This window comes from Siniperca chuatsi, linkage group LG18, assembly GCF_020085105.1.
Source record: "Siniperca chuatsi isolate FFG_IHB_CAS linkage group LG18, ASM2008510v1, whole genome shotgun sequence".
In the NCBI taxonomy this organism is placed as follows: Eukaryota; Metazoa; Chordata; class Actinopteri; order Centrarchiformes; family Sinipercidae; genus Siniperca; species Siniperca chuatsi.
The window spans coordinates 3355904-3378457 of NC_058059.1; the positions used below are offsets into that span (position 1 = coordinate 3355904).

General features: G+C 38.7%; 1 protein-coding gene across 1 annotated transcript; it reads right to left on the reverse strand.

Moving 5' to 3' along the window:
- Window positions 1-1516: 1516 nt before the first annotated feature.
- Window positions 1517-21902, reverse strand: pitpnb (phosphatidylinositol transfer protein, beta). Its single transcript, XM_044175297.1, has 12 exons — window positions 21796-21902; window positions 15983-16013; window positions 14753-14898; window positions 13328-13419; window positions 13052-13059; window positions 11305-11379; window positions 10807-10890; window positions 7021-7098; window positions 6793-6897; window positions 6107-6229; window positions 5680-5766; window positions 1517-4448 (listed from the first exon to the last, which is right to left on the reverse strand). Exons 1-11 carry the CDS (start codon window positions 21813-21815, stop codon window positions 5719-5721), a joined length of 810 nt encoding a protein of 269 aa, XP_044031232.1. The 5' UTR covers window positions 21816-21902; the 3' UTR covers window positions 1517-4448; window positions 5680-5718.
- Between the last annotated feature and the right edge of the window lie 652 nt (window positions 21903-22554).

Here is a 22554-nt window from a genome sequence, read left to right on the forward strand (position 1 = left end):
TGTTGACCTTTTTACTTAACTGACAGCTATAATTACTTTGCAGATTCACATTAATACAAAATATACAACCAACTAATAAATTAATAAGTATTATGATGTATCATTATAGATATATGGATATAAAGTAATTTACCAGCTGCAACATTGATGATGCTTACACATTAATGCATCAATAATTATAATCCAATAATATTATATTCTCAAATGGGCCATTCTGCATAATAAGTACTTTTACTTTTGGTACTTTAAGTATTTTTTGATGCTAACACTTATGTACTTTTACTTAAGTAAAACTTTGAATGCAGGACTTATACTTGCAGCAGAGTATTTCTACACTGTGGTATTGCTACTTCTACTTCTGTAAAATAGCTGAATACTTCTTCCTCACTGCCAGAATGTATAAATATGCAAATTTCTCAGTGTGAAATACATTTTTTGGAAGTGATAATACATGTACATGATAAATTATCCTGGAAACCACATATGAATTATGTCAAAACCAAAGACATTCCCCCTATTGCAATACTGAATACTAAGAATATTAATACAATTATTTATTTCTTAGATCAAGTTTCACTACATACACTATGTTGTTCACTTGTACTTCCACACATTATTTACTGTGTGTAAGCATGGGGAAATACAAATAAAACAAAGACAAATCCCAATTTTATACTTCAAAAGAGATTTTCAAACAAAACAACTTATCAAGAACCAACTAACCCAGTTTATTCAGTTACAGGCTCGACAATTCAGACTTTCAAAACTTTCAGGTAGTAATTTGCTTTTGAACAGAGAGGTAGTTGTGTGCACATCCCATCAAATGTTTAGGCCAGGTGCAGGACAACAGATTCAATGAAGGAAGAAAGTAGTGTCTGCTTTTATTATGAGCCTTTTTCAGTGCAATAAATTTTTTTGGGTGCTAAAATCCAGTGGGGAGACTCTACTTCTTTGTTTGTTTTTGACCTTACACATGATTTGTGCTTTCTAAAATGAGAGAAAGTCAATCTGATTTTAGAGAAATGTGCATGTTTAAGAAACAAAAGGTCAGTACTAATGTAAAAAGGAATCAATTCATTGAACAGTTGTACAGAAGAACTGAAAACTTGTAGCACACTCTGCAAGTTTAAAGTAATTGAATGAAAAAATATAAAACGTATGATAAGAATGGGATGTTTGCATTAGTATAGTACATCAGTGGAAGAAGTACTTTTACTTAAGTAAAAGTAGCAATACCACAATGAAAAAAGTACTCCGTTACAAGTCAAAGTCCTGCATTCAAAATCTTAAGTAAAAATACTTAAATATTAGCGGCCCGAAATAAATGTCAATTTCAAAATGAAAATTTCTAATCAGGGACCATGGTTCTTATTTAAGCATTAGAAAGATTTTCACCTTTCCAAAAATGTTTTTGTATATGTCGTGAGTGAGTGCAGTGAAGAGAAAGCACATTACAAAAGGAGAAACTCACCGTGAGAGACACGTCCCTAACACACAAAAACAGGAAAACAGCACATTGATTCTCTTATTTGTTCAAATTTATTAGATATTCTGTTATGTTCCATTGTCTCTAGACCTTCTGTCACAGCCAAAGCTGTGAAAAAGAAAAAAAAAGGAACTAATTGTATTACATTCACTACTAATTCCCCTGAATTTGCCTTATCAGTAAAAGAGAAAATTGAATACAATGTGAATCTTTGTCTTTCAAAAACAAAACAAAAAAAACAAAAAAAACACAGAAGAAAAAAAAACAGTAGATTTTGCAAGTGCTTATTCATGATTACAATAAAGAAAACAGTATTTTGGACTCCATCTGTTCCCTAAGCTTCTATCCCTCCCCTCACAATCATACCCTGGCTGGCATCACTGGTAATGCTACAAAACATCACGCAGCCTGTTCTAGTCTACAGGGCGACTCCCCGTCATCACCAAACTCAGGCTTTTCACTCCTCGTCGGTAATCTGAGGTCGAGCTGAATCCAGTTTGATTTTGAGGAGAAGCCGCCCTTTAAAAGGATTTCCCTTCTTGTCTGATGCAGTTCAAGAGCTTCTCAAAAGCACCTTTGTCCTGATCAAACATAAACGGAGAATAATCGAGACAAAAGAAAGGAAAATGTAAAGAATAACAAAGTGTTGAGCATGCAGATCCAAATCTGGAGTTGTTTTAGTAAATCTCTCCTCATGTATTGATGATATAATGGCTCCATGTCATGCCTGTACAGGTGTGAAACATGTCAGTGTTCCTGCAATTCAGAAACTTCCTGCATAGTTTGACACATCTGTGTCCTAGCTGTACATTCATAAGCACGGATGAGGTACGGTTAATGGTATGAGCAACAACACGTGGACAGTTTGCTTCACTTTACGCACACAGCACTGTCCACAGAGCTGACATCACCTGCTCTGACAACATTATAACTTACTCAGTTACTTTTAGCAGTACAGTATTGAATGATAGACCTGACAGTGCTTAGTAGCTGTGAATATTCAATTCAAGTCAGTGTTTGTATGTACAGTTTGTCCATTTCTATAATGGGCCTATTATAAAGTACACTTATAACTCTCTTATAACCCGTCCAACATAACACCACACACAGATAGGTTACAACAAAACCTAGACACTCATACCCGATCGAATAAACAAGTCTTAATCAGAGCTGTACAACTGCACTAAGCTACGTCATGATCATACAAAACATCACAAGATATTTTACCTCGAGCCCAACAGGATCTGCATTACACTCAAATTAAAGACGGCTAAAGTGAGCTCTTTCTGTGATTAACGGCTACAACCTCGAGTTAATGCAGTCACAAAAAAATAATAAAATGTGATGCCGGAAAGAGAGCAGGTTAAAGATGCCACCTGTTTTCAGATCAAGGCTCGTACTAGATCACCAACATCGGGGTCCAATTTTATTTTATTTATTTTTTTTTAAGCCTTTGCCAAAATGATTTCATCCTTAAGTCAAGAAAAGTTCAGACTGCCCTCATACTTTTTTTGTAGTTCGGGTAAATGAAAAGCTCACTTTACATGGTGAAAATAAAAAAAAAATAAAAAAACTATACACCCAGAATGCTTGTCAATCCACAACTGCAACAAACATCGCAGATCTGCCTGGACCCATTTGCTCTGTCAGTTGAGAGAGGAAGCGGTAGTTTGAGAAAGATATATATATATATATAAAAAAAAAAAACTACCTTGATTCATGCACGCAGCAACGCACAGACTCTCATCCTCATCCTGTTTTAGTTTAAAAAAAATTAAATAAAATAAGCTTCTGTGGAGGCTGTGGCTGCCCTCCACTTTAAGCCCTAGATAAAGAGAAAGGACATGCAGCAACAGCATGAGGCAAGTTCAACAGGCTGGTCGTGGAGTGAGAGCACTCAGAAGCCTTGATATTAAGCTGAACGTTATCCATCTCAGTCCCAAGAGTGACAGTCCTTTAAGAGCGAAGGCAGTCCATAACACAAACAAGCACACAAATGCACACAAGTGTATTGTACAGACTCTCCTAGAGGGCGCTAACCCTCTCTCTAATCAACACAAACAATCCACTTGAGCAAAGCTGCATTGCAGCGACTACACACATGCAATGACAGTTTAGTGAGGAGTTGCTGTTGTCCACATGCACTTGTGACGGAGAGGGAGGAGGAGGCCTGGTGTGCATGTCGAAATGTGGGACGTAGGTGTGGGGAAAACAATAGCAGAGAATTATTTATGCATGAGCATTACATTTGCTTTGAGCCATAAACAGGCATGGAATAGCCTCTAAATTAAAACTATAAAAAGAAAGAAAAAACAAAAACATCTGAATTCCCAACCAACTGCCAGACAGAGGGGACAGTGAGACAAGAGGGTGGCGATCTAGACAAATTTTTATCAGGACAAGAATATAGACAATACTGAGGGGAGAGAAAGGGATTATAGTAGAGACAGACAGTTATAATACAAGGGAAGGTCAGGAGATAAACGGTCCAGTACCTGCTAAAGTCATCTTATTCCAACCAATTTTTGTGGGAACCTGTATACCTAAAAACAACATTCTAATTAATTTAAAAGGCTTGTCTTTCTGAGTCACGGTTTACACACCTGAATAAAAAAAAAAAAAGCCCATTGTAATAATCAACTAACAATTACATATCAGGCAAGTTACGTTCTGTGCAAAGAGTTTTTTTTTTCTTTTTATATGTATGCAAAACCATGTTTTTTTTGTTTTCTGAGTGAACAGGAGGCTTGTGATTGGGGTGGGATCTGTACAGTACTGTTAACCAATCTTTGTCAAACCCCCCAATGAATCATGTGAGACAGGAAGAGAAGAGGCGACGTCAGGGCCACTTCCTCATCGTGGTGGACGTGTCTCTGATGACATCATCATGACAGGGTTTGGTTGATTTGCCTCATTGCTCATGAGCAGCACTGGTGCCTCGAATCGGACCTTTTTGACGCAGCTGAGAGACGGAGAAAGAAGTTGTGTGTTCAGTTTGATAATAAAGACTACAGAGATGTTTGCAATAAGCCATGCACATACAGGACGATCAGTTAACTCCCGAAAAGCAAAAGGAAAACATTTCAGCCAGGTTAATTAATTAATATCTTCATTCCCATGATCACAAAACATCACGAAGAAAACAAACTGAAAGCAGAGTGAAGCGTTCAAGACAAGTGAACGAGCTGTAAGAGAATGTTAAAAGTGAGTTGATGAATAGCAGGCAGAAGGAAAATGACTCAGAAACAACAAAATAGGGCCCAGTTTTTCATTTGTGGTTAACCGATGTATCAGTTCTTCAAAGCTGGCTTAAAGTGCAGTAAAAAAAAAAAAAGAAAAGTCAATCACACACACGCAACATGCAACCATTCCCAGATATGAGTGACTCCTTGTAATGTATATGTAAAAATGTAATGGCAACTTTTCCTATTTTCTAATATGTTACAGACCAACAATTTAGTTTAGTTAGTTGAAGCCCTATGCTTTTTCCTTAGAAGCACCAATAGAAAATGAATAATGATAATAAGATTATGATTTTAGATGAGAACATCTAAAACATCTAATTTCTCTATTGAGAAATCAAGATGCTCATGAAGATATGTTTGTGCAATTATCTATATATTAAAGTTAAGTATCCATACATGATGATATAGTCCACACAGCAAAATAAAATCAATACAAGTAAAGAAACCACAAAACATTTAGTTGTGGCATTTTAATGAGGATTTGTCATTTAATGACTAACATGTCTGAAATGTACTACAACATTAGTATAAATTGTGTAAATTTGGATTGCCAGCAACTCATGAGTGAAATCATATGAGCACTCAGCCAATAATATATGTCCTTTCAAAATAACACTGCACTGTTACTAACCTATTCTAAGATGAACAAATCAATTGTCTAACTGCCTTCGAAGAACCAAGATAGCCAGCTGATAAATAACAGGATCATTATAGCAGGCTAACAGCAGGTTAATCTGGAATAGTTAAACCACATCTGAAGAATGGGCCCACGAGATGAAAACAGAGGAAGACTGGAATGAAAAGACGACACAGGGCTGAAAAGATGTCAAGAACAAAAGATCTGAAAACAAACAGGTAAGTTAGTTAGACAGCAGCTGGACAGCAGTATTAAGAAAAGGGTGGAGAATGATCCATGCAGCGCACCACCTCTGCTGTGATGAGACTTACTCAGCCTGCCTCTAGTGTTTGAGCTACAGCGACGGGCCTCTACTCGTCTGTCGCAGAGGTCCCTCGCACATCTCCCTTCTGACGCATCTAATGTGAAATTCAGAAGTAAAAAAGGTTAAAACAAAGTAGATTAAGTACGTTGTGTCGTCTCCAGCAGTCTGGTCAAAACAGAATAATGATCATTTGTACCATTATCGTCCTCCATTACAACAGAAAACTTTATTCAATGCGTGAGCTCCTTGGCTTTTAGAAAATCTGTAAACATGCAGAAGAAAAAAGCAACGCTACTGAATCCTGCGTTCCAGTAAATACTGAAATACTGCAACTGCATTCTTTACATCTAACTTCAAATCACCACACCAGGAAGAAGACAGTATAGTCCAGTATAAGTCTGAGAGGATAGTTGTGTATTTGGTGAGTTAATTACCTCCTCAAGCTCTTTTTGGGTCTCCTCTTCCATCCGCCTGATGTCCTCCATGGTCAAACCCACCCATCTGTCAATCCAGCAGAACAGCTGACGGTGGAAGTTGGTGAAAATACGCTTTTCTTGCTGTGGAAGGAAAGGAATTAAAATGAGATAAAACAACTTCTACTCTGCACAACCAATAGGCGGCTTAGAGAGCGAAAACAGGCAGGACTGAAGTGGGGGTCCATGTATCACCTTAATATTTAACCAGCAGAACTATAACAGTAATATAAGGCACACAGATGCATGTTGGAGACTTCAAATGATTTTCTATTTAAATAATTACACTTTTCCTTTGCCATTGCCCTTCTCATGTCTTCCCTGAATTGTACTATGCTTTAAGAAACATTGAAATGTTTCTCAGAGCCATGTCTCCCTCTGCTGTCCACAACAGAAACAACACTTCACTGGCACACTGAAAATCATGGCAAAAGACTGTGTAGATGTTAACGCCGATAACATGGTCAAAGTTTAGGTTGAATAAAAAAAATGACATTTAATTTGTTGAACTTATGAGGGATCGGTGACTTCCCAGGCTCCACTGACATAATAAACAATGCCAATTCTTCATTAAAAACCATAAAAGTATAACATGAAGTATAAATACGTATGCAAATCATCTGATGTGAAAAGATAATATGCATTACCCTGTGGATGAAGTTTTCCACTTTGGTCTGCAGACCCCACCATCTGAACTTGACAGTGACCAGTTTGTATGCACACATGTAAGGACAATCTGTCTTCAGCTCATTCTGTGAAGGAAAACAAAGGCACAAACACAGTTCACTAATCACAGATGTGATAGAGGATAGGCAGTGAACATCTTGATGTTCAACGATTAGTGCATCTCTGCTTTCTGTTAATACGTCAGGTACCTTCCATTCAGGGCCGAGAGGTCCTCTGCCTGTCTTGGTGGAGTGGAAAAGAGCTGGATCTTCTTCTGGCTTATAGTCCTAAAATAGAACAAAAGGGCCACAAAACATTAAGAACCAACAAGAAACAGACTGAACCTGAGTCACACCTGTCGACCACAGCTGCTACTTTCAGTGATTCTGCACCGTGCTTTGGGTCACACTGTGTCAAGAGGTGGAAGTCCGGTGGACATCTTATTTGTTCCTGTTGCTGTTTGTTGACACCAGCAAATGTGCTCAGAACCAAATTCACAAGTCAAGACACAAACAAAGTCATATTAGAGATTCAGACATTTTGTCATCCTGATTGTCTATAATGTAATTTTTATATGTTGGTCTATTCTGTGCATACGAAATCTATTTCCCGTCTGTCCGTCCTGGAAGAGGGATCCCTCCTCTGCTGCTCTTCCTGAGGTTTCTTCCATTTCTTTCCCTGTTAAGGGTTGTTTTGGGGGGAGTTTTTCCCCCTTATCAGAATCAGAAATACTTTATTGATCCCCGAGGAGAAACTCTTTCTATCCGAATCGAGGGTCTAAGGATAAAGGGTGTCGTATGCTCCACAGATTGTAAAGACTTCTTTGCGGGTTATTACCACCAGCTGTTGATCAGCGGAATAGCGTGACAGGATGTTTATCACGTTACTCAGGTGCATGATACAAACAAAACGGAGATCCGCTCATCAAGACACTGCTCCACAGCAATGCTAGGGGTCAAAAGCTCCACAGGATACCTTTGAAGACCCCCGCCAGATAGGCTTTAAGACATGTAAAAATACTCTGCTTGGAATAAACTTCACAATTACCAAGTTAAAAGTTCTTTAAATTAAATCTACTCCTTATGCCTCACTGGCAAATCCAGAATCTATGAATATGCAAACAGTTCTCACTTCAAGATGTCTCCCACTTCACTGTAAAGGCCATTCTCAGTGTTTGTGCACTGGATGTTTAAAGTTTCCACATCACACTTGTGTTAGTGGCATACTGGACCACGATTGGCTTCCAAATGAGTTGCAATGTCACAAAATCATGTTCGCACATACACGTGTTAAACTCTGATCTAAAAAGGTGAGCACGGAGAAACTTTCCCCCTTCAGCAGATGAATGTGAAGACAGCGTTCAGGTGTCAAAACTCTGCACACACATCATTCTGCACAGTAAAGGTCAAACATCAAGATCAACGAACAAGAAGAAAAACACATTTTTGAGTGTAAGTGTCGAGAAAATCCTCCTACTTTTTAAGATAAATAAGCCAAAAAAAAAAAAAAAAGATTATATGAAAAAAGCATCGTCACAAAGCTGACAACAGGGTTGTTTTTCTCAGCTCATAAAAAGTTTTGGCGATACATGGTTTTCACAGGAAAACAGCGTCAGGTTCTGTTATGTTCTCAATGTGACAGAAATGTCAGGCAGTCACTGAATCCATTTTCTCCATGTGTATCTTGAAGAGAACGAGTTCAGACTAGTCAGTGCTGACTCACTCATACTGAAGCCGTTTAGTCAGACCCTTCCAGCAAGTGTTCATACTCCCGTCCAGGAACACTGAAGAATCAGCAACCGCAAGATTGTATTTTTGCTGCACCCACCCCGCGACCTCAAGGCTCACTGTGCTGTTTTAATCCATTAGGTCTGTTGGGGAAGAGTGGTGAATACCTGGAGCACATGGACATTCAGATTAAGCCTTGACCTCAACACTGATCCACTTAAGTCATTATTGTACAGGAGCTAGTATAAGAAACGCTGGGACGACTGTGACCCACCTGGATGAAAATGGCTTAATGCCTCCTTTTAGATTTTAAACCACAGGCAACACGACGGTTTAGGTATTACTCACCCATGCCCATGATGGACTAATAAGAGGTTTTAAAAGACAGCTGAAAGTTTCATTTATCAGTGGTCTCATGCTATTTAACAAAGCACGAGACTTTCAATGCTCTGTGACAGCATCCCTTTTCCCATCTTAATCAATTTGACATCAAATCAAATGTTGCCAGAGAACTGACAACTCATCATGGTGCTTTTCCTTTAAGCTTAATAAATGCAGTCCAACTGAATTCTCATGCTACTGTACAACCCTGAATTAGAAAGTGTCTTTTTAAGATGAGTAGACACAGATAATACGGTCATATAAAAGATAAATGAATAGATAGCGGACACCCTAGAGCTGTTCCGGAGACAGTGAATAATGAACCAGCTGCAGGGACACTGTGACAGCAGTAATGGGGATTTTACTGGGAGGCAGGCACATTTTCAGATTCACAGAAGAAGATTCTGAAGGAGCACTTTTTGCAAAGCTTCTGCAATGCATCAGAGACAGAGTCATTCATTGACTCAATGTCAATGGATAAACGTCAGCTGACGACAACATTCATTCAAGTTTTAATGGTCCGATTTTCAGCTGAGGGAGACAGCTGTCTGAGTAAGTAGATACAGAACACTTGACATTTTTTTGGCCTTTACTGATAGCCGAAAGTAGAGGCAGACAGGAAACTTGGGGAGACAGCGAGTGGGGTGACAAGCAACAAACATTCACACACAGAATCAAACAGGGACATTGCGGTTACGCGGTATTAGGCAGCCAATTGACAATTGAAGAGAAGATCACTTATTGCTGATACTCCTGCCGATGTATTTTTTAAATGGCTGGTGGGGCAAAATGTTTGTATGAACAGTATAAAAATCCGCATGACCTTTAACATAATATGAAACAGCCTCAAACACGTTCCCTCCAGTGCATCCTGTGAGTCCGGCTGAGTTCAGACCGACAGCCCTCTCATTCATTTGAATGAGGCCAGTCCGGCAGCGCAGCGGGGGTGCCAACACAGAAGACTCCGCCAAACCCCCCCCCCCTCCTCAAAAACCCAAAACAAAACACAGGATTGTCCGGCAAAAAAGTTGAATCTGGCTCAGCTTTTGCCGCAAGTTGACGTCATCTGTCAAGGTGCTGCGTTGGTCATTCTCATACTTGTAACGTGTACGCCGTATTTCTACTGTTTTCCTCCCGAATGTCGTGAGGAAAGATAAAATAATTGCAGCCGTAATAACTGACCTTGTGTCAGAGTATTATAAACTGCTGTGCAGTGTTTTTAGGCATCTGAGAAACCTGTGATCTGTTACTCAAACTGGACTTCCTGGATCGAATTTCATGTCTCACTGGTGCGTGAAGCAACACACTTTCACCAAAACAGCCCCCTGCGATGTTTTAACTCAGGGCTGATTTCGGTTTGACTGCGTCCTCAGTCCTTCACACATCGGACAGAGGGCTCCTTCATCACTGCTGTACTCGGTTGCTACTCTGACAAACTGCTGGAAAGCCACAATTTGGGAAGAAGACGGCTAACTAGGCTTAAAAACATGATGAATGTGATGGTCAGTGCAAGAAGCTGGATTTCGTTTAGTTTAATTAATCAGTGGGGACATGTGGGCTAGATGATCTGATATTAACAGACTCCAGTATTTCTCCTGAAGCTTCATGGATGATGGCCATGATGACTGTGGATAAATGAATAAAGTGGCTGCATGGCTATCCTGGCTCCTTTGACCATTTAAGTCAACCTGTATGACCACACTCTTCCTCAGGGTGGAGACATCCTGCTGCGGACCAGTTTCCAACACCTGCTCATCAGAACAAGCTAGAAAAGCTGCGCCGGTTAAAATAGAAATGCTTCCATTGGGTCACCCCGTTAAAAATTAACAAATCACTTACTGCTAACATGTTTGTTTAGTTGAAAAGGCCACCAGTATAGAAACTCACCCCAGCGGCCACTTCTTCTTTGTTTGCAATATCTATGGGAGTCACCTCCACAGTCCTCCACGTCTGCTCGTCCAGGTCATGGACCTGGCACAAAGACAAAGACAAGCAAGTAAAGCTCAGCTCAGCACACAGGCAACAAGGGACAATTTGTTTCTCCCAGGGGCACTTATTCAAATCTGTGCCAAGTGTAAGCAAAATGAGATTCAAATTGAAAACCACACAGGAGTATTGTAACTTATTGACCTTTTTCTCTTGCATGTGCATCAACCTATTTGGCCCAATAGGTAGCATAAGATGGGTTTTTTGGTTTTGTTTTGTTTTTTTTAAACTTAAGGGGCATATTAGCCTCTGCTGCTTCAATTTTGACCACTTAAAAAAAAAAAGAAAGAAAGAAAGAAATCCGTTTCTCAAAAGCCCCCCGACTTGATGGAAGTGCAATACCAAAATAGTGCCCCTTTATCACCAACATGCCTCCGCACTTGTCTTCTGCTCACTTACATTTTCTACTGTTCCCATGTCAGGTTTGTGCCATGTCTCGATCTTTATCATAAAGTCGTCCTTCATGTACTCGTTCTGAAAAGCAGGAGAAAACGATTTCACAAAGGGGATAATGAATATTTGGCCTTTAGTTTTTAAAAACTCTCTATTCTAGCTATTACTGAGAAATTAGGAACCACTGCTAAACTGAGTGATGATAGGTGATTTCAGCCAGTACAAACGGTACAGAGAACATCATGATCCTTCACTCATGGTCTTCTGATGTACTTAGACCCTACAGCTAAATCCAATTAACCAATCAGCCATTTAGACTGAAACAACACTGGTGTTGCCGCAGTGCTCAGCTCAGATCTATTTTTAACTCTCGCAACAGTAGTTAGCTTGCAGGTAATGTACAGCAACACTGGACTGTGAAAACACTCAAAAGACAGACAGTGGTATCAAATATCCATGTTACACATAGGTGGAAGTCTGCTGCATACATCCAGTAGTGTCTGTGTATGTGTGTGTGGTTTTAAATTTAGTAATAAATCTCAACCTAAAAGGCCCAGTCACACCAGCAAGTTTCATGGGAAAAAAATCTATTACTTTGAATGGAATTGCAGTGATCAGTGATTTTTGCTTGCAGGGTGAAGCAGATCTGTGCAAACTTTTCATGTCAAATTCAAATTTGTTGAACTTTGACATGCGCATTTGCCATCTTGACAGTGCTGACCTTTGAGGGAACAGGCAGCCGGGGAGGAGGAAGCTTTCGTAACTTATTAGATGAACTGCGCCACAAAATAGGAATGGAAACAGTTGCGCGACAGGACAGGTACAAATATGCCCCATTAATAAATTGTGTTGATAGTTGTCCCATTCGAGAGCCTTTTCCCCTCTTCAATAACACTTTATTAAATGAAATGATGAACAATCCTGAGAAGAAAACGCCAGGGGTAGTGAAAAAAAATAAAATAATAAAAAAAAATAATAATAATAATAGCTTTATTTGTTTAGCACTTTTCAATACAGGTAACAAAGTGCTTTACAGTAATCAACATAAAACACACAAACAAATCAAAATAAAAGTTTAAATAAAAATATGAATCACACAATAAAATAAAATAAAAATGTGTCTTAAGAAGTGAGATAAAACAGGGAACTGACTCTGCAAGCCTGATCTCCTCTGGCAGATTGTTCCAGAGTGTAGGGGCCCTGACAGCAAAGGCCCCGTCTCCTTCGGTTTTCAGCCTAGACCTTGGAATGGCTAACAATGCCCTATCAGAGGATCTAAGATTGCGTCCTGGCTCACAGGGGGTTAAAAAGGTCAGAAATGCAGGGAGGGGACTCAAAAGTAATTAAAATAATTTTAAAATCAATCCTGAAATAAACAGGCAGCCAGTGCAAGGATGCTAAAACAGGGGTGAAGAGGGGTTAAAAGCCGAGCTGCAGCATTTTGGACAAACTGTAGGCTGTGGATTGATTTCTGACAGACAGGTATATAGGGAGTTACAGTAGTCGAGGCGGGAGGAGATAGAAGCATGGATGAGTTTCTCCAGATCTGTGGCTAAACGGCCCAGTACAGAGAAAACAGAAAGAAGCTCAGAGAACTATTGTGACTGACTAGCGCTAGCACGTTCCTGTCTAGCTTGCGTGTTCGTGGTTAGCTCGGCAGCTATAGCAGTAGCTATAGTAGATGAATTTTGTTGTTTCACTTTCTGGTGTGACCAGGCCTTAAAAGACTTTAAAAATTTGACAAACAACTCACCGTCACAACTGCAGAGGAAGGACGAAAAAAAGGAAACAAAAGAAAAAATGAGCATCAGTATAAAAAAAAATCAGGACATTTATCATCTTTGAAAAACTGAACACTTTCAAACAACACACAGAAAAATACATAACTGTATAACATCCATAAAATGTCAGTGTAAGTGAGGCCATGATTACATGCAACTATGACCTTTCATGTTTATCATATCATGCAAGCACACTGTAGTGAAAAGAACCAAGTATGATATTGATATCTTCTTCAGCGTGAACTTACTAGTGCGACAGTATGGGTAGGCGTTCCAAGCCTTTTCGTGAAAAACTAATGCTCCCTCTGGTGCAATCATCTTCACATACCCTGGGACTTTACTGCAGTGGGAGAAAAAGAAGCCAAACAATCAAGTCCATGGTCCTTTCAAGAGAAATAACCCATACGTCTGGAGCAGACTGTGTATTCAAAACCACAAATAACCCATTTTCTCTTGCCTGGTTTAAGATAAAAAAAAAATGACTTTTTTTTTTTTTTTTTTTTTTTTTTTAATAGGGCTAAATTTAGACCTTTCATCATTTCTATGATTCTACTTGCAATGAATTGTCCTTTTTGTTGGTGGCACTGGGCCCAAGGACCTAGAAGAAGCTCTTGTCCAAAAAAACTCCAACACCTATTTCCTGCATATCAAAGAACCAGTCACACAATAATACAGAGGGTGTACAAAATAAGAGGAAACACCTGACAAGAAGTAGGATCACCCTTTGTCTTCAGAGCAGCTTAAGTTCTCCTTGTGCTGCTACATAGAAATAACGTATATAGTCATGATTTTAAACCTTTGATTAAGAAGGAAGGCCTGATGTTATTTGAGAGATGAAGAGGGAATCGACTTTGCGCTAATGCCCTTTCTTCCCATAATGATGTATACTATCTCGGGATTGGAGAGGCCCTGAAAAGGTGTCTGACTTCATGAAACTACTCTTGAATTTGTTTGGCAGTGTGTACTGAGATATTATCATCTTGAAATATGGAGAGCATCACGCAGGAATGGTGTTTGTACTGTAAGGTAAAGCTGGTTCAGTAAAATGGCTGCTCTTTTTGGCTGTTGTACAACCATGCAGAGTAGTCATCAACACCTAATGTCTCCCCTCAGATGGCTGCCAATACAGTTCTACCATCAGATTTAACAGCTGGCAACAGGCACTGTCTGTTAACGGTTTCCTGAAATCCAAACAAACACGTCCAGATGGAGGCAAAAATTCAGACCATGTTGCTATTGCCAGCGCTCAGGTTTTATGTGCCTTACTTAGGTTCCTTGTTCGGGGAGTTGGCCAAAGATGATGATAATGCCATCAATGCCTGCTCTGTGGTCAGTTTTTATAAATAATAAATATTTCGAAGTACCAGTTTTATGAAACTTGGAATTTATGGCTGTCACAAAGCTGTTACTTCAATTCTGTGGTAAATATTGAGGCTGCAGATGTTCACCTCCCTCTCCGTCCCCATCAGTGAGCTTTTAATTGCAACCACTTTTGCCACTGCTGCATGTAATCAGCTGTCACTGTATGTGTGAGCTTAAGTGAAAGTTGTCTTTCCCAATGGCGATTCCATTATTTTGCCCACCCTATGAATTTTCTGGAAATCTGGTCAGAAATGTACTCTTATGGAGAACCTTCGATTTTGTTAAAAGCCAAGTTTATTTCAAAGACTTGCCTCTTTAGATGGTATATTTTATGTGTGTATTGTCCCTTCTCCCCATCCTTCTCATAAGGTTCATTCTTCAGCACTTCGATGCCTTCTCCTCCTCCTGTCTCATTCTTGCTGGCCTCAGCCACAGAGTACAGCTGCCCTACTTGATACTGTGAGAAATGGGAAGAGAAAGAAGACAGACACTGAATAAACAGCCTTAAACTACAGGGACAAATCCTGTGATTATTTGCTAGAATAGGCAAAGACTGAGCCGGTCCCTGAAGCCAAGACTGGTGCTTCAAGGATGCAGTACCACTAACAGCCACTAGATGCTGCACAGACAACACCTAGACTGTATTTACTACTCAAAGCAGACAATATGTGGTTGTGTATGTTCATGACAGGAGTCTTAGCCTCTCAGTTGTGGTGTTTTGCTGCTTAATTGGGCCTTGATCCAGTATTTCTGGATCCATTAAGATGGTGGTGAGCTGGAAACTCACCCTTTCATGATCCTGTAGCTGGCCTTACAAAAGCTACAGCCATGTGTGTCTCTAGAAAAGATATCCTAAATAAATGTTCAAAATAAACTGTGTACCCTAATTGGGCCTCAGAGGCCTACGTTTTGATATGGGACATTAACGGCTTTTGTCAGGCCGTTACTGCTGATACAATTATTGTGAAGGAATACTAAAACTAGCACTGGACAAGGAATACCAACAATTATTTCTCATAAAAACTAAACGCTCTAACTGCCAACCACAATGTTTTTCTCGAGCGGAGAAGGCTGTGAAATAGGGCCAATGTATGATGTCACTGGATATCACAATGAGGTCTGGGCTCACTGAACCAAAAGTTGTCTATTTTTGAGGGTAGATGGGTACAGTTGCACACAAAAACCGAGCACAAAAAAATGTAATTTCTGTTAAGAGCGAGATGACAAACAGATAGCAGTTTGAAAGGCTGAGCTCACACCCCAGTCCCGTTCTCTCTGCAAACACCACCAGCAGCCTGTCGCACCAATGCCAGTGCTCTCTAACAAAGGCTATTTTGTCTTAGTATGTGTCCCAGACGAAAGCCTGAGAAGATGGGCATTCTGCGTACAGTAGAAAATAAACACAAAACTATGACTACTCTAACATGCTGTAGCTGTAATATATGTTGTATTAGGAACACTAAGGAAGACTGGATTCAAAGAGTATTTGCTCAAAATAATATATGTAATATCAAAGAGGGTATGGAGGTAATGATACTCACCTCTTCCACGGAGACTGGCAACACTACACGGCTGAGAGAGGGAAAACAAGGGAGAGGTGGGGCAGGAAATGGAGAGAGAAACATATGAGTTAAAGACTTGTGTGTAAATAGAGGGGTAAAACACTGGAGATGATGTTCAAAAGCTAATATTAATGATCTGAAACAGTCCATGGTTGAGCCAGGGCAGAAGGTAGTGGTCCCTTTTTTTTGTTAATACTCAAAAGGTTTGATGAAACTGTTAAAAATATTCCTGTGATTTTACACGTCGCAGTCTTTGAATGCATGATGGGCACTGAGTGACCAAAACAAGATGGAGAAGCATGAAGTTGTGGATAAACTGTACTCTGACCATCTTTGGGGAAAAAATGAAGTGGCCCTGTGCTAAAATGGGAAGATCTGTCTCCCAGTCTGAATGTTGAAACTCTCCAAAAGTATGTCATTTGGAGACAGCACATGGTTGTAGAATAATATAGTAACAATAATTCCTCGTAAATGAGGGCCACAATTTAAGTAAGAGTGCCTTTGTATTAACAGCAAGACTAAGAAAAGAATTGATGCACAAGGGTGCAATAAAAAATGGTTTCCTAAAACCAAGACATTATCTGCATTAATTATAAAAACAGAGTGTTATCAGGATCATCACAATATATATAGCTAATTAATAAGGATTTTAATTTACGCCGCAACAATCCAGAACTAGAAAAAGTTCACTATTTAATGTTTTTTTTCTGTTTTTTCCTCAAGTCAATATGAGGGACTGGATTTTCATGCTTTTATTTAGTTTTGGGTGGTCACAATATAGTTTATACTGTCCATAATGTAGTTTATACCGTCCAGTAACACAACATGCTAAAATCAATGACATCAAGTAAACAACTTTTACAAACATCCAATTTACACTGAGAATACAGTTATAAACTAGAGCAGCAGCTCAAACCACAGTATAGCCAGGGCTTCATTATGCACAGCCTATATATGGAAATTACAGCTGCCACTAAATAGACACACAGTAAAAGAGAATTTCTTCCCTGTAGTTTCCTGCCCTCTCAGGCAGCACCTCCTCTGCTCACAATTCATACAAAACCTCTGCGAAGACTGGCAGGTTCAGCACCCCACCCTTAACCTAAACAGAAGCTGACTGATGAAGCTTCCTGGAGGCTGAAAATATGCAGTGTGACACGCTCAGGTCACGGCAGAAAGTCCCTTAACCAGAAGGTCTACAATGTAAACAACTTATATCTTAAGGGTAAGAGTATAAATGTACTGTAAAAGACTTTTTGATGGATGTGCTGAATAATACTCATAACAGAACTATAGAGCTGAAACAATCAGAACAGAAAATAAATCAGCAACTATTTTGATAATCGATTAATTGTTTGGGTTATTTTTTCTGGCAAAAATACCAGACATCATTGTTTCCAGCTTCTTAATTGTCAAGACTTTATGTGTTTTATGTGTATATACATATATATATTTTTTTCCCACTGTCATGATATATATGATCTGTCATTATAAATCATTTCAAAGACACAGCCACATTTTGGCACTGACATCAAGTCATGTAACTGGAGGAACAATGTAGCACAACTGGAAAAACAAAGGCAGTCCAGTGTTTGTGGTCTTGGCTCATACTGGTGTGTGGCTTTTGTAACAGAGAGATTAACATGTTGGCTCTGTGAAAAAGTACAAAAGCATCCACTGCATTAGATTGTGAAGCAGATCAATCGGGCACAGTGACCATGTTACACCAGAGGGGTTTTAATCCTGCGCCATGAAGAGCCGAGAGCTTTCACTCCAACCGAAGTCTACACACCTGTTTATTTCCCTGATTAGATTTCAGCACGAGATGAGAAATTAATCAGTGAAACCACCAGTGGTACACCTGCTTCCATCTTTTTCCAAAAGTATTGCAGCATCAGTTTCATTTTACTGGCAAAAAAAAAAAAAAAAAGGGGGGGGGGATTACTAATCGAAACCATTTGTGTTTTGCTTCTACATGAGATAAAACGTGACAATGACAAAGCAAATTTGGACCAAAAAAAGGCCTGCCATGTGCTCAAATCCCCAAATACTGAAATGACACCAAAAAGAATCCAGTTCTCTTCAGCTTACAACCAGGTGCGTAAATGAGTAATCAGTTATTGATTATTCACTGTTAAGAAATTGACTGTGTTGTGCTAGGAAAATGGTCCAAGTCTAAGTCTCTTTAAACCTTCATCGAGGAAAAACATGAAGGATATAATGTGGCCAGTGATGTTAAATTGTTGGCAATTTGCATCCTTAGTATTCAGTGTCATGCATTCATTATACACCCAAATTAACTGTGTTTACACTCACTAAGATTCACTTTGTGATAAAGAGCAGTAACAACGGGAAGTAGCTTGGTTGGATTGTAAAAAAGGTAAAATTATTTGAACGATTCAACAAAAGGCTGACCGGTCACAGTTCAAGTGGTCTTGTAGTCACAATACCTGCAGCACAGGTACTGTGATGCTTAGCCACAGAGGGGGAAATCAGCCTTTTTTAATACTGAGCTGCTTGATTAATGAAATGATTAGTCAATTAATCGATCGGCAGAAAATTTATCTGCAACTAAACGTTCAAGTCATTTTTTCTTAAATATTCTTACTGAGCCAAAGAAGCTTATACATACAGTATATTGTTGCGTCAATCCTCATTTATATGAAAGAATTATAAAATTACATTCATGTACATTCACAGATATAAAACAGATGATACAGAGGATATAGGACTGTATTTTGAGATTGGAACAGTACCAAAAATAAGCAAGTTAAAAAGAGAAAGGAAACATTTTAAAAATAAATACTTAAAATTAAATAGAAATTGACAAAAATAAAATAAACGTGTATATACTAAATAAAACATCAAATAAATCAAGTCTAAGAATAGGAACATAACTCAGATAGGGCAGTCTAGGAGCATAACTTTCCTACCTTTATCTTCCTTATCTTCCTAAACCTCACCTGTTTCCCTGTCCCCTACCCTTCTCTCACTCATTTACTCATTAAATTAAATTAAACAAGTATAGGCTACAACTCAGGAACTTCTATGTGCAAGGTGTGATATGAGGGGTTGCAAAATTGTATTATATTGTGGGAGTCCCAAGTCATTTTTCAAGCAAATATGCCAAACATCCACAGATTCCAGCAACTCAAATGTGACCATTTGCTGATTTTGTTGCCACAAGTGACAGTAATCTAAATATCTTTGGGTTCTGGATTGTTGTTCAGACAAAACAAGCCATTTCCTGTAAGTCATTTTAGGATTTTCTGACATTTTACAGACAAAACAATTAAAATCGATAAAATTATCGTCAGATTAATCGATAGTAAAAATAACTTTGTTGCAACCCTAAATTAATAAATCAAAAAATAGAGGAGAGATCATTTAATTACAAACATATCATTACTTGCAGACCTGTACAGACACGTATAGCATGTTTCTCTGTCAATCATGACCAAAGCTGAATTTCACAACAGTGATAACAACTCTCTCCCTTATGTTATTATGTAAGCAGTGAATTTTACAGTATGGGTAAGTAGGTTAAGCAGGTTGTCATGTCCAAATTGGCCATATTGAACATATTGTATTTACAGCATGCATAACTAATTTATGTCCCAATATGTATCTTTTGTGTTTTATTTTTTATGTCTTACTGTAAAATGTAAGTAAAAAGATCTCGAGGCCAGGGTTGCACAAGTAATCACATGTGATTTGGTGCTGAACTGAAGTGGTCACAAGTAGACACTCTCAAACAACGCCTAAAAGACACTGAACAGGATAAAAAATGAGCCTGAAGTTCAATCAATATCTGGCAGTTAACGAAAACAAACAGTTTAACTTCCTCAAACTGGAATTTACTGCACGGCTTTTGGTATCGTAGTGTTCTCATGTATGGGGAAACCACTAACAACACGTGTTAAATCACTAATAACGCAACAACCACACAGATACCCGTGGTGGTATGACTTTCTGTCCCAGATGCCTTAGATTATTCACTTTTATATGGGTGCACAAAAAACGAATTGGCTTTTCTCTTCATAAGCTCATCAAGATACAGGCCTACACATTTTTGCCCAAGCCCAGGTCTTGTTCCAGGTTAGGAAAACATGATCAACATGTTGTCCATTTCCAATTTTATCTTCTGTAGCTCCTTTTAAACAAGATGCCTGCTATAAATGGATTGTTGTTAATGAGTCACAATATTCAAAACTGTCATGACAGCTGGAACATGTAAGGATAGGGACATCTGTTTGTTTATTGATTATGTTGTGAGCAAGATAGTTAATATATTGTTCCATAGTGAGACACTAGATTACAGAACAGATTGTGGGCAAATTATACCACATCAGCTCAGCAGAAAAACTAAAAAACTGGCATTATACTGACTTGTATAATTTAATATCTCCTGGCCAATTTCATATTCATTTTATTTAATATTTTATGTAATTTATCTGGTTTAACATTTTACTGTATAGTTTTTTTGCTGTCTCATGTCTCTCTCGCACTTTGTAACTGTTTATAAAAGTGCTATACAATTAAAGTTATTACTACTACTACTACTACATGGCTATGGATAGATATCAAAGCTATAGAAACACACCATGGCTGTTACAGCTAGCTTCAGACACATTTTTCAGTGTCTTGAAAAGCAGAATAGATGGCATACAAATGATAATACCTCAGATTAAACTCAAACCAAAACGTTGCTTCATCCATTTGTTGTTTGAAAAGCATATAGTGTTGAGCTGATTTCCCCTGGTGTGGTTAAAGTTAGCACTACTGCTAAGTGTATACAAGGGAACACAGGGGAGTGGGTTAACCTAGGCTAACTTAACATCCCATGGCTACAACAGGTACCGTTATCTGTAACGTTAGCTGATATAGGTTAGCCATATAGTAAAAGCTAGCTTTGCTGAGAAAAAAAGTGGACGAAAACGACCATTCTGATGATTAATCGTGTTAAAGAGGCAGCCTTAGTCTTATGTTAGTATTAGCCGCCCAGTTAAAGGGCTAACTGTCTAATGCTAGCGTCAACAAAGTAACAGCAAAGTAGTTAACGTCAGTCCTCCCATAACCTCAAGCTAGCTTGAAGGGTACAACTGCTATGTGGTATGGGCCAATACTGGAAGATAATTCCTGCCGAACTCTTTGTTAACGCTAAGTCTGATACACCAGCTATAACTTAGCAAGTAGGATAGCTAATGTTAGATGTGTGCTTAACAAATGAACTCCGCTGTCATAAAATTGTCATGCTAGCAGCTAGTCGGCTGCTACAGCTAACTTAGCCAGCTAGCATTAATGGTAAATCCGACGAAGAAGGAACCTTAATCTGTCACTTACGGGACCAAAGCTTAACATTACGGCACTTTAGACATATAACTCGCTGCTAACTGGCTAGCTACGTTAATGTTGGTGATATATTCAACTATCAACAGTCATGTTAACTAACTGAATGTGCAGATTGTTTATGTGTACCCAATGCAGCCTTTTTATGTAACGTTAACTCATTTTCATTAAGAAGCTAATTATCCCCTCTGCTGCTACAACTCAGTAGCTAGCGTTAGCTTGCACTAGCAACGCCTAAAAAAAGACCGGTGTGTCCCGTTATCCACGTCCTGATCCACCCTGCTCAAAGCTGGCTTTTTACGGGCTAGATGATTGTACAATCCAGCGAACGACAACCCTAAACGATACACACATGTTTACTGATGAGTAATAAGCTCTCGGATAGATGAAAATGCCCCTCTAAAAGCGCCTAAATCCATTTTTTAAAAACACTTAAGACTCACTATTCCTTGATGAGCACCATCTTCGTCACCCGGGCTGCGCCTGCGCACTGAGAGTCGACACCAGATAGAATTATAAACAAGTTTGTTCCGCCCTCCGGAAACAATCTGATTGGCTGAAAAATCCACACCATTCTTCCTTACACTGTCTCATTAACTGTACTGCATGTATGTACTGAAATATATAACAATGATAATAAAATAAGAGTTGTACATTTTACAAGAAAGAAGAGTCATTATTAACACACGTATACACCCATAATTGTGAATGTAAACTGAAGTTTTGGAAAGATTTGAAGGAATATTTAAGTGATTTGGGTTACAGAGTACAGCTAATTAACAAATACACTGTTGCTACCTTTGATTGTAATCCTCCCACTCCAAGATATATATATACAAAAGTAAACATTTTCAAAATCTCCACCATTTCTCCAGATTTCAGAGCTTTTATGTTTGAATGATTTCATTACAAGGATTCATTGAAAGCAGCAACAGGTAAAAAAGGTCAAGTGTGTCTGAAACGCATGGATATACACATGTAGCATCTTATTTATTAATACATAGAATATAGAACATATTTATTTTATTGTAATAGCTTTTGTCATGTTTTTGCTGTAGCTTGGTCATATTTATTGTATCTTTTTTAGTTATTTAAGTTATTTTGATATTGATTTGATATTGATCTTATATGTATTTCCCCTACCTTTTGTTCAAGCCGTGATGTCTGATTGTTTCATGTTTAAAAAATGTGTTCTAACTGAC